This window comes from Anolis carolinensis, chromosome 5 (genome assembly GCF_035594765.1).
Source record: "Anolis carolinensis isolate JA03-04 chromosome 5, rAnoCar3.1.pri, whole genome shotgun sequence".
NCBI classification, from domain to species: Eukaryota; Metazoa; Chordata; class Lepidosauria; order Squamata; family Dactyloidae; genus Anolis; species Anolis carolinensis.
Genome location: NC_085845.1, coordinates 200,007,103 through 200,022,127, shown reverse-complemented (window position 1 = coordinate 200,022,127; position 15,025 = coordinate 200,007,103). Strand labels below are relative to the sequence as shown.

At 44.6% G+C, this 15,025-nt stretch overlaps 1 protein-coding gene across 3 annotated transcripts in view; it reads right to left on the bottom strand.

Moving 5' to 3' along the window:
* exoc4 (exocyst complex component 4) overlaps positions 1-15,025 on the bottom strand; it is a 474,612-nt gene that overhangs the window by 117,141 nt on the left and 342,446 nt on the right. The window contains exon 11 of one of the 3 annotated variants that reach the window (XM_062981251.1): positions 3,210-3,489. The exons of the other annotated variants lie outside the window; for them this stretch is intronic. Coding sequence (XP_062837321.1) covers positions 3,429-3,489 — 61 coding nt within the window. The 3' untranslated portion in view covers positions 3,210-3,428. Of the gene's footprint in view, positions 1-3,209; positions 3,490-15,025 lie in introns of those variants that run through there. 3 annotated transcript variants of the gene reach the window in all.

Below are 15,025 nucleotides of genomic sequence, written 5' to 3'. Positions count from 1 at the left end.
TCTGCCAGATGCTCTTATTCGTGCTCTAAAGGCTAATGAAACCAGTTCATCTTTTCAGAGATCGGCCATCTCTCCAAACACTCAACAGGGGCTTCTTCTATGCTTCATGCACTCTCTGGCTCTCCATGAGCTTCAAGGTAAACAAGTGCCACCATAACAACAACATGCTAATCTCTCCCCAGATGTTCAGAAGCCCACAAAAGGCCCAAATTCACAAAAAAATGTGCTGGATCATGCTGAGTGCTTTCCTCCTCAGGCTAGGCGGCAATGTCCCACAAAGCGTCTGCTAGGATTATCTGCATTGCTTATTATTTGGAGGATGAATGGCCTGAGGGGCTTTTGGGTTATACATCCAAAGCTTTATCTTCTTTTTCTCTGTTTCCTTGGCACTCTGTGGGAGAACTGGCTCTTATACCTGCCCTGCATGCGCACAAAACCATACACGCCATGGGTAGCTACAAAGCGCTTCCTTTGTAATGTGTCTTCAGTGGTGACATGTTTTTCTGGAGGCATTGTTGGCATCGCTCTGCACAGGCCACATGGTGCAATTATGAGATGTCAAATGTAAGCACCGGTTTGCCAAAGACATCCAGGCCCACATGGGAAGTGTGGGTACAACTATTTTTGTCTGAACTGTTTACTGTTAGTCTTATTAGCCGTCTACAAAACCTGCAGGTAGATTTTTTTTAAATGGATCTCATGCTGTGAACTCAAACATTAGAGTTTTGTGAGAAAACTTATCTGAATGCTGTTCGGTTCCATTTTTAGTATGGCTCTCCCAAAAGAAGTCATTGCTCACCTTAAGTCAAGTGATCCTGAATAGAGACCATGCTTTTGGAACAGATGGATCACATGCAGACTTAATTGTTTGTAGTCTTGAGATTGCATGGGGAGAAGGGGATAGTTTTACATATTTGTCTTTTGGGGAACTTCATGAGTTTACTGATGGGAAATAGTTAAAATATCATGCTGGTCAGATGGTCTGGAAATGCACGATATGAAAGAGAACTCAAAGGATTAGGAATACCTACTGGAAGAGTAAATGTCATGCAAGCTGACTTTAAGAAATTCCAACAGTTATCTTGTTTCTAGCAGATTTATCTTTAACTGGCTTTCCAAGAAGGAATGGTTCAATTTATCTACGCACATTTTTACTCAATGTTTACATTTTTGCAAGCAATTGATATGTGCCCTTGATATGTGCCTGTTTGTAAACAGTGTTCATGAATTTAGGGATTTTTATACTGACTTTTGATTGGAGATTGTAGTGCAGAAGTCAGCCAAGCTTGAAAAATAAATAACTGCATTATGACTCATTTCTTTGTTTGGCAAGGAAGAGTTAGAACATAAACTTATTTCACCCATTTATTTTCCTCCAAGTAATAAGGAAGCATGAACACTAATATGAAGGCGAGTGAGTATCTGAGTGTGTTTATGTGCATCATGTACCAAACCCAATTCAGAAATACAACACCTAATTTTAGATTAACCTAGTTCAGCGATTCCTAAACTCTGGCCCTCCAGCTGTTTTGGATTTCAGTTCCCAGAAGTTTCAGCCAATTTGATCAACAAACAGGAACTATGGGAGCTGAAATCCAAAACATATTGAAGACCAACTTTTGGGAAACACAAGTCTAATTAATATATTTCTGACATGACTGCATGCGCTGTCACCACTCCTCTTTAAGGTTCAATGGTTTAATCATAAACATTTTCACTGTAACAGCAAAGTAATTATGATACCACCTTTGCTCTCAACCCCTTTCTCTGAAAAAGGACTCCTAGATCAAAGTTAAGCATGGATATGCCAGAGAGCATTGGCCATTTTAAACGTAGTGATGACAGACCTATGGAAGGCAGATAGACGGGACACAATTGCTGTCTTTTTGCTCTGCTGCCTGAGCCACATGGCTCCCTCCCTGTGGCTCCTGGTAGGATCAATGTCCACTCAATGACGTTTTAGGCCAACTCAAGTTTTAAGATAAGGGTTTCCTGGTTTTCAGTGTGTATTCTTAAGTACTTCAGTCAGGAGTCAGGCTGAAGAATCAAAGGAACTTGGGAAGCTACTTTATACCAAATCAGACCCTTGGGCAATCTAGCCCAGTGTTTTCAGTTCTTACTGGCAACAATAGCTTATCAGAATTTCAGCCAGATTTTTTCTCTCTGGAGAAACCTTATGGTTTGTCATCCATAGACTATCAGGCTGCTCCTTGCTTAGCTTCAGAAATCAGTTGGGACTAAACATCTTCAGAGAGGAATAGCTGTATATAAAGTAGGTGGCGTACACAAAGCAGGCATTCATCCTATTGTGAAGGGAGTATGTTTTCATTCTCATGGTCACAATTTGGATATGGAAAATGTTTACATTAAGAAGAACTTCCTGACAGTAAGAGCAGTGGAACTCTCTGCCTTGGAGTCTGGTGGAAGCTCCATCCTTGGAAGCTTTTAAACAGAGGCTGGAGTACTTTGATTGTGCTTTTCCTGCATGGAAGGGGGTTGGACTAGATGGCCCAAGTGGTCTCTTCCAACTCTATTATTCTATGATTCTATACAGTATTTCACAGCATCTAAAGATCAGCAAAAGCACAAAATAGCCTCTAGTTTACTATTTTCTGATGGGGGCATTGCCTATCTAGTAATCCAGACCTAGAAATTGCAATCAAGCAAGTGAACCAAGAATCCTAGATCATTGTTTTTCCCAATTAAGAACTTGTATTATGTGTATGTATATAGGTAGGAATGTATATATATACAGTAGAGTCTCGCTTATTCAACATTCTGGATTATCCAACGCAGTCTGCCTCCCGTCCGGATTCATAGTTGTTTCTCTAGGCAGAAAGGATTGAACTCTTTACGGATTTAACTTCTGACAATGTTGTTACTGTAAGCTCATTTTATTCAATTCTACCTTTATTTGTACTCAATTTGTTAGTAGCCAATGTTTTTGTAGGAAATGTTTTCAATACATTGTGATGTTTTGGTGCTAAATTCGTAAATACAGTAATTACTACATAACATAACTCTGTATTGAACTTTTTTTCTGTCAATTTATTGTAAAACATGATGTCTAGGTGCTTAATTTGTAAAATCATAATGTAATTTGATGTTTAATAGGCTTTTCCTTAATCCTTCCTCATTATCCTACATTTTCGCTTATCCAACGTTGTCAGCTCACCACAGCCGCTCCTGAATGAACACACGAGACTCTCTGTGATATCACCAGAAACTTTTACTGTAGGAAACATGAACATCAAAAAAGCCAAGAATGGGAGGCTCCGGCCAACCATCCTTTATATACCCTCCCCCTCATTTGAAAAGTCTCTTCCCGCTCAGCAAAACCCCGCGCAAATTCCCCGCCAAGTCCAGCAGCCGTTTCTTCTCCGAGTCCTGAGCCGCAGGTGTCTTATCAATGTCAGTGACCCTGAAACTCAGAGCCACATCCAGGCTCTAGTAGCAGGGTTCTGACATGGCGTCCTCCTCCCCTTCGTCCTGGAAGGAAAAGATTACACACAACTATTGTTCTCCGCTGTCCAGAGTTCCTTTATACTTTTTTAACAGGCTGCAATGGAATACCGGGTGTACCTTTCCTAGGTCCTTGGGTAGCCTCAGCTCATAGGTCACTTCGTTTATTCTTTTTGCTACCCTGAACGGCCCTATATAGCGTGGAGCCAATTTTTTAGATGGGAACCCCAATTTCAGGTTTTTTGTGCTCAGCCAAACCAGATCCCCTTCGCCCAATTTGTCCCCCTCTCGGCGCCTACGATCTGCAAAGAGCTTGTACTTCTTTTGTGTTTCCCGCAATGCCTCCACCACGGTCTGCCACCCTTGCTTAATTTTGGCCGGCCATTCCTTGTCGGTCTGGCCCTCTCCTTCCTTCCACTCGGGTAGCCTGGGGAAAGGTGCCACCTCCTGTCCGTATACTATTTCGAATGGGGCACGACCTGTGGCCGAATGTACGGCCCCGTTAAAAGCCATCTCAGCAAACGGTAGAAGGTCCGCCCAATCATCCTGTCTATAATTGGTGTACATCCTCAAGAATTGGCACAGTGTTTGTTGGGTGCGTTCGACTCCCCCGTTGGTTGCGGGATGAAAAGCCGAGCTCAGGTTCCTTTCTGCTCCTAACAGCTGTAAGAATTTTCCCCAAAATTTTGCAGTAAATTGGACTCCCCGGTCGCTAATTATTTTGTCGGGACACCCATGTAGGCGATATACATGCTTCACATACAAATCAGCAAGTTTTTCAGCTGAGGGGAGTTTTGGCAGGGCCACAAAGTGTGCCTGTTTTGAGAATAGGTCCAATATTGTCCAAATGTATCTGTGGCCTCTGCTGGGGGGTAGTTCGCCTACAAAATCCATGGCCACGCATTCCCATGGCCTTCTGCAATAGCCCCTGGGGCTTCCCCGGTGGTGTTTTTCCCTCTGCACATAATTCACACTGCGTGACGTACCCCCTGGCGTCTTTCCTCATTCCGGGCCACCAGCATTGTTTGGCCAACAGTTTAATAGTCCTGGTGGGGCCTAGATGACCCGCACCCTTGTTATCGTGGCACTTCCTTAACATTTCTCGTCTTAAACATTCAGGAATATACAATTTCTTATTTACAAACACCAAATCCCCACACAATTCTCCCTTTTCTTTGTTAGTTTGTAACCATTTGTCCATTCCATACGCTCGCTTCAACTCTTCCTCCCATATTTCTCCTCCCCCCGTGGAAATGGCAGTACGTTTGTTTTCTTTGGCCGCTTGTGCTCGAGTTAGTACTGCCAGGCCCCACTGCTTATCTAGGAACAGGCTCCCTTCAGATTCCTGAATTCCTCCCCCGTGCTGAGGCATCCGAGAGAGAGCGTCAGCGAGTATGTTATGTTTCCCCTGGAAGAATCTGAGTCTGAAATCAAAACGGCTGAAATATTGGGCCCATCTAATTTGCTTCGCTGATAGTTTACGAGGGGATCTTAGATACTGTAAATTTCTATGATCAGTCCACACCTCAAACGGTGTTCCACTTCCTTCCAGAAAGTGTCTCCAGCACTCTAGTGCTTTTAGAATCGCTAAGGCTTCTCTCTCCCAAATCGGCCAGTTTTTTTCTGTATCGCTAAACTTTTTTGACAGATAGCCACATGGCTTCAGGTTCCCCCCCTCGTCTTTCTGCAGCAGAACTGCCCCATATGCCCGGTCTGACGCATCGCAATGTAGTACAAAGGCCTTAGACATATCAGGGTGCTGTAGGACAGGTTCCTCAGTAAAACGCTTTTTAAGGGCTTCGAAAGCTTCCTGGCATTCTATTGTCCATGTCAGTTTGGCCCCTGGGGCCTTCACTTTGGCTGTTTCTCCCCTGCCTTTAGTTTTTAACAAATCCGTTAATGGCAAAGTGAGGCGCGCAAAGTCCTTGATAAATGTTCTATAGAAGTTTGCGAACCCTAGGAAGGATTGCAGCTGCTTCCGTGTTTTGGGGGCTTCCCACCCCCTCACGTCTTCCACCTTCGCAGGGTCCATCGCCACTCCCTGGGAGGAAATCCTATACCCCAGAAAGTCTATCTGGTCTTTATTGAACTCGCACTTGGCGAGCTTCGCATACAGTTTCGCTTCCCTCAACTTTTGTAGGACTTCCCTGACTAGTTCTACGTGTTGCTCCTTAGTTCGAGACATTATCAATATGTCATCTAAAAAAATAAAGACTCCCTTGTACAACAATGGATGCAATACTTCGTTGATTAATTGCATGAACGCGGCCCCTCCCCCGCACAAACCGAAGGGGAGCACACGATAATTGAATAATCCGAATGCGCAGGAGAAGGCCGTCTTCCACCTGTCCTCTGGTTTGATCTGCAATTTATGGTAGGCCTCAATTAAGTCCAATTTAGTGAATATCTGTCCTTCCGATAACTGGGCGATCAAGTCCTTCACTAAGGGTAGGGGGTATTTATTTACAGTACTGATTGCATTTAGGCCCCTGTAGTCAATGCAGAGCCTCAGCGTTTGGTCCTTTTTCCGCCTGAACAACACAGGCGCCCCTAGAGGGGAATTTGAAGGCTCTATGAAACCCCTCGCTAGGTTTTTATCAATGTATTTTCTCAGTTCCTCCTTTTCCCTAGCTGACATCGGGTATATTTTTGCCTTGGGAAGCTCTGCTCCTGGGACTAGCTCTATTTTCACTTCAACTCTCCGCTTCGGTGGGAAATTGTCTGCTTCCTTCTCATCAAACACGTCCACAAAATCCCGATACTCTGGGGGTAATTTATCTGCCAGTTCTGCTATTCTGATAGAGTCTTCCTCCCCCCTTTTCCCTGGCTCCCTCTCAATTTCCTGGCTCCCTTCTTCCAAATTCATCCTGAAGATCATGCTCTTATCCTCCCAGTTGATTTGCGGGTTGGCCTGCCCCAGCCACGGCATGCCTAGTATAACATTATAGCTGGCTATTTGTGATATCACAAATGACACCTTTCCTTCCCAACTCCCTATCTTACACTTTACATCTTCGGCACTGTACTTAGCTAACGATCCCGATGCTGTGGATCCGTCCAACTGCGAAAAAGCTATTGGGGATTCTAGGTTCGTTCTTTCGCATCCCAATCCCTCGGCTAATTCAGGGGAGATGATGTTCCTGGAACATCCACAATCCACAAATGCTTTGCAGGTTGCTTGTTTGCTGCCATTTTCAAGCTGAATGGGGACCACTATCATAGCTTTGTCCTGACTTACCAACCCCCCCGAGTGGTGCCTCATCGGTGGTTCTTCCTCGGCGCGTTTTCCTGCCACGGCTCTTGGTTTGGGCTGGCCTCCGCCTTCCCCTTTTCTCTGCCAGCACTCGGCAGCCCTGTGGCCCAACCGGCCGCACACGAAGCAGCCACTCCTGCTGGCGCTCACGTTCCCTGTCGGCTCCGTTCTCCTCCCGGCTGGGGTTGATCCCTCCTTCCGGCTCCCCTCTTTCATCTGCGGCCGCTGCTGTAGCCCTCCTCGGTGCCTCCTCGCCTGGGCCAGCGATGTCTCGACGCGCCCCGCCAGCTGAATCCATCCGCGCAGTGTGTCAGGCTCATCACGATGCACCGCCCAGGAGAGGATCTCCCGCCTGAGACCCTCTTTGAAGAGTTCTATCTTTGTTACTGCAGACCATTCCGGCACCTTTTCGGCGAGGCATTGGAACTCCTCCGCATACTCAGATACCGACCTCTGCCCCTGGGAGACGGTCTTCAACTTCTCCCTCGCCCGGATCTGCTCCAGTGGATCTCGGAAACGGGTCTCCAGGGCCCCCATAAAGCGTCGGAGTGACCCCAGACATGGGTCGCGCCGCGCGTGCAGCTGAACGTACCAGCTGGCCGCTCCCCTCTTCAACACTGCACCAATGGCCCGTATCCGGCTGGATTCCGTTCTAAAAGTGTGAGCATTGTCCTCCATATAGCCCCTCACCGTGGTCAGGAAAAAATCCAGTTCAGAGGACTCTCCCCCAAACTCGATCCTTAGTTCCTCTCGTCTCGGTAGGGGTCCCTGTGGTGGCAATCCCCAATTCTCCGCCCGTCGCAAGCCCCCTTGCGGACCAGTGGGCCCCGCTGCTGCTTCTCTTGGCCCTGTGCCACGCCCGGCATTCGCCAGGGGCACCAGGGTCTCAGCTGGGAGCGTAGCTGGGATTCTCGGAGGTTTTTCCCCTTCGTCGTCACTCTCCTCCACCCGCGTCAGGCTTGTTTGGGTCTTGGGCCGGGCGCCGGGCTCCTTTCGCATTTCCCTTCCCTTCGGTGCTGGGAGGTCTGCAAAGCCCTGGCTGCTTCCCACGCTCACGTCCCACATTGAGCCAGCCCGAAGTTCCCTTCCTCTCTCTGGCTCCGCCAAAAACGCCAGGCGCTCCATCGCCCTCGACATCACTGCCAGGGTGGTCTCCATCGCCGACATCCTCTCCTCCAGAAACACCATCCTTTGTGGGCCTGGGGAAGGTGAACCTTCCTCTCCTCCGGTGCTGTCTCCCCGCACCACTCCACGCCTCTGGGTTACCCCATTTGGCTGGGCATAAGCGGTGGATGACGCCAGGGCCGCCAGCTGGTGGAACTCAGCGTCCGGCTCGGGAGTGGCCCTTTCCGACCTTCCTCCTCCTGCGCCCAAGAGCTCTTCATCCTCCACTTGCATGTTACACCTCACCGCTACAGCGGGATGGTGTCCGTATTCTTGGCTTAGTGTCAGCTCACCACAGCCGCTCCTGAATGAACACACGAGACTCTCTGTGATATCACCAGAAACTTTTACTGTAGGAAACATGAACATCAAAAAAGCCAAGAATGGGAGGCTCCGGCCAACCATCCTTTATATACCCTCCCCCTCATTTGAAAAGTCTCTTCCCGCTCAGCAAAACCCCGCGCAAATTCCCCGCCAAGTCCAGCAGCCGTTTCTTCTCCGAGTCCTGAGCCGCAGGTGTCTTATCAATGTCAGTGACCCTGAAACTCAGAGCCACATCCAGGCTCTAGTAGCAGGGTTCTGACACAACGTTCTGCTGGTGAGACTCTACTCACACACACACACACACACACATATACAGTTACCACAGAACTCTAACTCCTTAGTCAGGCTGATTTTACTAGTCTCAGACTTCAAAAGAGAGGATTGTTTTATAAACTCCTCTGTCTTTGCCTAGAAATCTGACTAATGTACCTGAAACCTGGAGCCACATGAGAATTTCCCCTACACTGTTGAGCCTTGCCCATGCGCTGCACAATCCTCCTGGTACCACAAAAACAGCAAGTACGGTAAGGGTTGGGATGAAAATCAGAAACCTCTAGCTTTCTAAACCCATTTGCTGTTACTCTTCTTATTTCACTCTCTCCTTGAGGAGAAAAAAAGGAGCCAGAGAGAACGAGCTGAGCTTCTTAACCAAAGCTCTAAAGCACTATTATGTTCCACGACTTCCTTTTGACGTGGAAATCCCTTCCCGGCCCTAATCTTATTCTAGAGCCGGGATTGTGCTATCTCGCTATGAAAGACGCTCACCCCAAAAGAAAGATGAGCCTCATCCCTGCTAAGCCAGGATGTTGGCGTGTGCTTATCCTTTCTCGCGCACAAGGCAATAATCTGTAATAACGCAATTTAACACAAAATAGATTTAGAAGAAAATTCTCTAGAAGGATGCAGGGAATGTGCAAAGTTCTTACTTTTAAGGCAAGGCGATGAGTTACTTTGGAGTGTATGATCTGAGAGGCTTTTTATCTCTACACCTTCCAAGGAAGACATCATTCCTGCAATCAGTTGAAAATGCTCTCTGAGTGCATTTAAGTAGCAGGGCAACAATTTAAGGCTGCTTTCAAAACTAGGGTATTGTGAGTAAGCTGTCACATTCGTTTTCTATTGTGGATACGGTTGCTTTGCCAGTATGGACAGCAGTCACCAACTTTCCTTTGGTCTGCCTTTTCCCAATTTACTACTACCACCATCACCACCTATTCAACCCATTTATTTTCCCATCTTCTCTTTGCTCATGAGAACAGAACATAATCAGCTGCTAAGAGTACACATTTCTGGAGATGTTTGGCAAAGAGAGGAGGGAAACAGCTGCCGCACTGGCACCAAAAGTATATGTTCATCCATTATTTGGCCAAGTTGCTCAAGCAGTGGAGACAGCACTGACTGGCAACAATCAGATTCAAATCCCTCGCTACTATTCAGATCAAGTGCTTCAAAGCTAGATTTGTATGGCTTCCTCCACTCAAAGTGGCATGCAGAAAAAGAGAGGAACGAGGTTTGTATTCCACCTGATCATAACTTCCTAACAGATGTCAACAAATGACATACAAAGCTGTTTTGACAATGTATGACTTTCTGGAGAAAGGTCTCACCATTTGAACTACTGATCACATGGCCCTGTAAGAAGATGAATACCTAGATATTTATTTATTTATTTATTTATTTATTTATTTATTTACAGTATTTATATTCCGCCCTTCTCACCCCGAAGGGGACTCAGGGTGGATCACATTATACACATACGGGGCAAACATTCAATGCCCATAAACACATAGAACCGAGACAGAGACAGACAGACAGACGCAGGGGCAATTTAACTTTCTCTTGAGGGGATGTTCGATTCTGGCCACAGGGGGGAGCAGCTGCTTCATCATCCACTCTGATGGCACTTCCTCACTTCTTCATTCCAATGTTGTAAATTAGTTAAACTTGCCTCCCCACTTTTATAAGTGGTAACTTATTTCCTACTTGATAGATGCAACTATCTTTCGCGTTGCTAGGTCAGCAACGAGCAGGGGCTATATTTTATTTTTAATTGACGGGTGCTCACCCCACCATGGGCTGGCCTCGAACTCATGACCTCATGGTCAGAGTGATTTACTGCAGCAGCTGCTCACCAGCCTGAGCCACAGCCCAGCCGGGCAATGGACAATGCCTCATCCCATCTCTGTGAATATATACCTGTTTGCAAAACTGCTTTTTCAGGCAAAATGCAATTGACTACTCTGAAGGCACTGAAGCTGTTCAAATAAGTAACAATGTAGGACAAATTCTGCGGAGCTTCTATTGCTATTTGAAAGACTTAGGAAAGATGACTACAGAAAGTAAACTGGATTTTACTATTCTGAAGTAAGATTTTATGACTGAAGAAATTAACTTAGAGGAGTTTCCTTCAGTCCAAAGTTAGCTAATACTATCCAATTTGGTCTCTATGTGGAGGTGGAGGAGAAAAATAGAAAATTCTCAGTTTTTTTTTTAATTGGGGGAAATCAGATGTTAGTATGTCTGTCCCAAGAACCACTGGTGTCACCCCTGTGACACCTAATACAGTCTGATCTGTTATGTCAGCGAAGCTTTGCTTGCTACAGATAGGAGATGCAGACATGGAGGTGGAGACATAGCACGTCCTGCTCTGTAGTGCTATCATTTATCATCTTATCATTTTATTATTGTACTATATCATATTATTGTGGTTTTAATTTGTTTATTTTATCTGTTTGATGATGTTGTTCATATATGCCTTTTATTTTGTTTACTGTCTGTTCTTTGGGCTTGGCCCCATGTTAGCTGCCCTGAGTCCCTCCGGGGAGATGGAGGTGGGATAGAAAAATAAAGTATCATCATCATCATCATTATTGCAGGCAGCCATCTATTCAGAACCATCACAAATCATCACAGGGAGCCAATAAGATTCATCTTGGATATAAAAAGTTGCATATTGGGCCTAGCTTTGTGAACATATCTACATAATGCTGAAATCCAGACTGACTTGGTCTCGGACTGTTCATCTACATTCTTGAGTCCAAGACAACAGTCCACTTACATAGCAATATATACATTTATATATATTACACAGGCATCTTCTTTTTCTTTATTCTCCCTTTCCCTCTCCTTTCTCCCATCTCCATCTCTGAGAGAGATCTCTTTCTGACTCTTTCTTTCCTTTTTTCCTCTCTTCCCTTCATACACTTGTCACCTTTCTTTCCCAGTGACACCAGAGGGCCACTTCACCTAGCAACAACCAATCCAGTGACATCAGAGGGCCACTTCACCTAGCAACAGACATGTGGGTTTTGACATTTATATGTTGAGATAGATTTATAGCTAAAGGAAAGAACGGATGGAGAAGGAAGGAAACATTCTGATCCCAATGAGTAGGAAAAAACAGATTTAGGATTATGACATATTTTTGTAAAGATTCTGACATTTTTCTAAATCTTCTAATCCAACTATCTCAGGGCCTTTTTCAGAAATCAGTAGATGAAAAGATGTAGCCTATTCTCAGCCTCTTGTTTTATTTTGGTGTTCCCTCGCCTGCCCCCCCACCCCCCCCGCCGCCATCGCCCGTGGCCCAGATATTTAGCTAATTGGAACTGCATATTTCCAGGCTCAGTCTTTGGCTGTAATTTGGTGCAGCTGTTTTAGGGCTGTAACTAGGAATCTGAAATGATTTAATTATAATGTGCAGACATCAGGAACGGCAAAGCAATTACAAATAACAACCATAGAAATGCTAATAGATAGAGCTTTGTTGGGAAGGAGGAAGACAAGCAACTGTTTCAATGCAAAGCAATTACTAGGGACCACTGTGTGCTGGAAAATGAACTGGACTTGAAAACATTTTGATGGTTCCATTTGCAGATAAAATAAAAGGTCTTTAAAGGGGGCTGCCTGATAAAATGGAGTGTGGCGGGAAGAATATCCAGGGTATGACTCACACACACCACTATGTCTACATGTTGTGGCGTGTGAACATGAAGCTCAGCACAGTTGCATGTCTTGGCATGTTCATATTTCAACATGCATGCCATCTTCTCTGCATTCAGTGAGACCTTCTGCACTTAAGATCTATTATTTTATTCACTTACTAAATTTTCCCCAAATCTGGGACTGAAAGCTTACATGAAGTGAAAGAGATATAGATAACCGAACATAAACCACACAAAAAGTGATTGTTAGATACAGATAGGGTATATATATCACATTTGAAACAAATCCATTAAATAGACAGGCTAAAACTCCGTAGAAAAACAGAGTACTAAAAGCCTTTCAGTTCAGTTCCTAAAAGCTTGTTGGAACAGAAAGATTTTTGTGTTGGCGGACGATGGAGCCATCTTAGCCCCCCACAAGGAAAGGCTTTCAAAACTTGGGAGCAGACACTGAGGTTGCATCTACACTGCCCTAAATCCCAGAATCCAATCCCAGATTATCTTCTTTGAACTGATTCTCTACACTGCCAGAGAATCTGGGATAATCAGATAATCTGGGATCAGATCCTATGATATAGGGCAGTGTAGATCCAGCTTGAGAAGGCCCTCTCCCAGGCTTCTTCTATCAGAGGTACTTTTAAATTGGTGGGACAAGGAGAATGGCCTTCCTTGAAGACCTTCAGAATGTTTTCAGGCAATTCCTCATCTACATAGAGAATGAATAATCCTTAATACATTTTTAGATACTCCCTACAGTCTGAATATGGCTTTTTATTATGCTTAGAGTTGCCAAATGGAAAAATGTAAAGGCAACTATATCTTTAATGGTTGGGTAACATATGGAATTTCAACAGATGTGACTTGTCATATAACCAAATACAGGAGTCTTCTTCAGCTCACATATGTGCCTTTTAAACATTAAATAGAGTACTCAAGTTTTTAACTATTATGACGAACATGAATCTTTCCTCTACTTCAAAACAAGCCAAACGAAGAACAACACAAAGGGTTCCATGTCACTTAGGAAGTTGGCATTTGATGCCCCTTATGAGATAAGAGACATCAATACATCTGACCCCAATCCCACAGGTAAAAGATAACTTCAAACCACCAAAACAACTCAAATTTGTTTGACTGATACTCCAAGATAACTCTTTGAGGATATGGCAATCAGAAGACTTTCTTTCAACAGTGGTATAATGAATCCCCCCAAAATTAATTATAAAGTATTTCCAGGATAATGTTGGTGTGTGCATACAGACACAAACTCTATAACTAGTATAGGAAAAGCATGGGCCTCTAGATACTGTTTTCAGCATTGGCAGACCTAAAGAGCCATATAACTCTCAAATCTTCTCTAACCAGCTCCTGTTTGCCTCCTGTCAGCTACTTTTTGTCTCACATTCTCTAAGTTATGCTGGAGTCTTCTGGTGCATCTCTATACTGTAGAATTAATGCAGTGTGACACCACTTTGACTGTCATGGCCTCACCAAACTACAAATCTCAGAATTCCATAGCATTGAGCCACAGCAGTCAAAGTGATGAAATTGATTTAATTCTGCAGAGTAGAAGCTCCATTCTTCTCCTAGCGCTTCAGTTAGAACTGACCTTAAGGACATTGTTGTTCTACAAATTGCGAGTTTCATTCAAAAGGACTGCAAGGCAGCAGACTGTACTCTGACTGTACTCTACATTTGTTCACATTCTCATATGGCCATTGAGAAGATTTTGATTAACCCTCCTGGGCCATCAAGCCCTGGAATTGCTGTCCCTCTCAGTTAGGCCAGATTCTGGGACTGGAAAGAGATATCTTCTGCATTCAAAGCACGTACCATTAACCACTGAAGCAGAGGTCCAAGGAGTTCAGTCTGGCCTTGGTTTTTTCAATTTCTTTTTTAAAAAATGGAACAAGACTGTATTATTAATAACATGAAATAATCAAATCTTGACCATCTTCCACAGATGTCTCTGTTCTGGCAACCAAAGTCCCTTTTGCACAACATTTCTCACTCTCACTTTTAAATTAGTTCTGACACTTCCCACACAGAAGCTGAAGAGCTTGGAAGGGGAGGGAGCGGCGGGGGTGAGAGAGAAATGTAATAAATACAGATATTACAAATCTCTTTCCTTTGCAGCAGTTAGCGTTAAAAGCCAGCTATGCTTAGAGTAGTATGTTCCATTTCATGGCCTGAAACAGTCTGTACAAGTTCCAGGGCTGTTGCTCTGGGAGGGACAATAAAGAAGAAAGACAACTTGGTTCCCTCTCCTACACCCCAAAAGACTCCTGCTTGATGAAATGGTTCTGAAATATCGGAGAAAAAAATGAAAAAACCCTACATGTTTCATTTGAATTAGTTCCGCTATCAGTTCTCTTGTGATGCATCCTGCTTAGAAAATGAGATTTGGGAATGCAAGACCTTTTCTGTGAACTTTGTGTGACAGGTCAGTTTCGACAAATGAGTAAAAAAAAGTATGTGTGGTAATGAAACATGCCTTTTTTGGTGTACACATGCATGTGTAGCATGCTCTCCAGAGGAGACAGACTACTTGCCTTCTCTGGACACCTTTTTAATTGCCTTCTCTATACACCTTCCACCTTGTCAACAAGAGGCTACAACACTTATGACTTTATATTGAGGTTCCCAGATGCAACTGGGAGAAACCAGCAAGATAGGGATGTTGGTGGATCCATCAGGCCCCACCTTATAAAATGAAGAGCTTGAGAACTTTACTTTCTTGGATCAAATTCACAACATCTTTGGCACTCACCCAGGCTTTGAATAAGTTCTCCTGGCATTTTCTGGAGTGCAGACCACATAAAAACATAAGCTTGAATGCCCCGATTCCTGCACAGTGTTATAGAGACCTTTGGGCAGA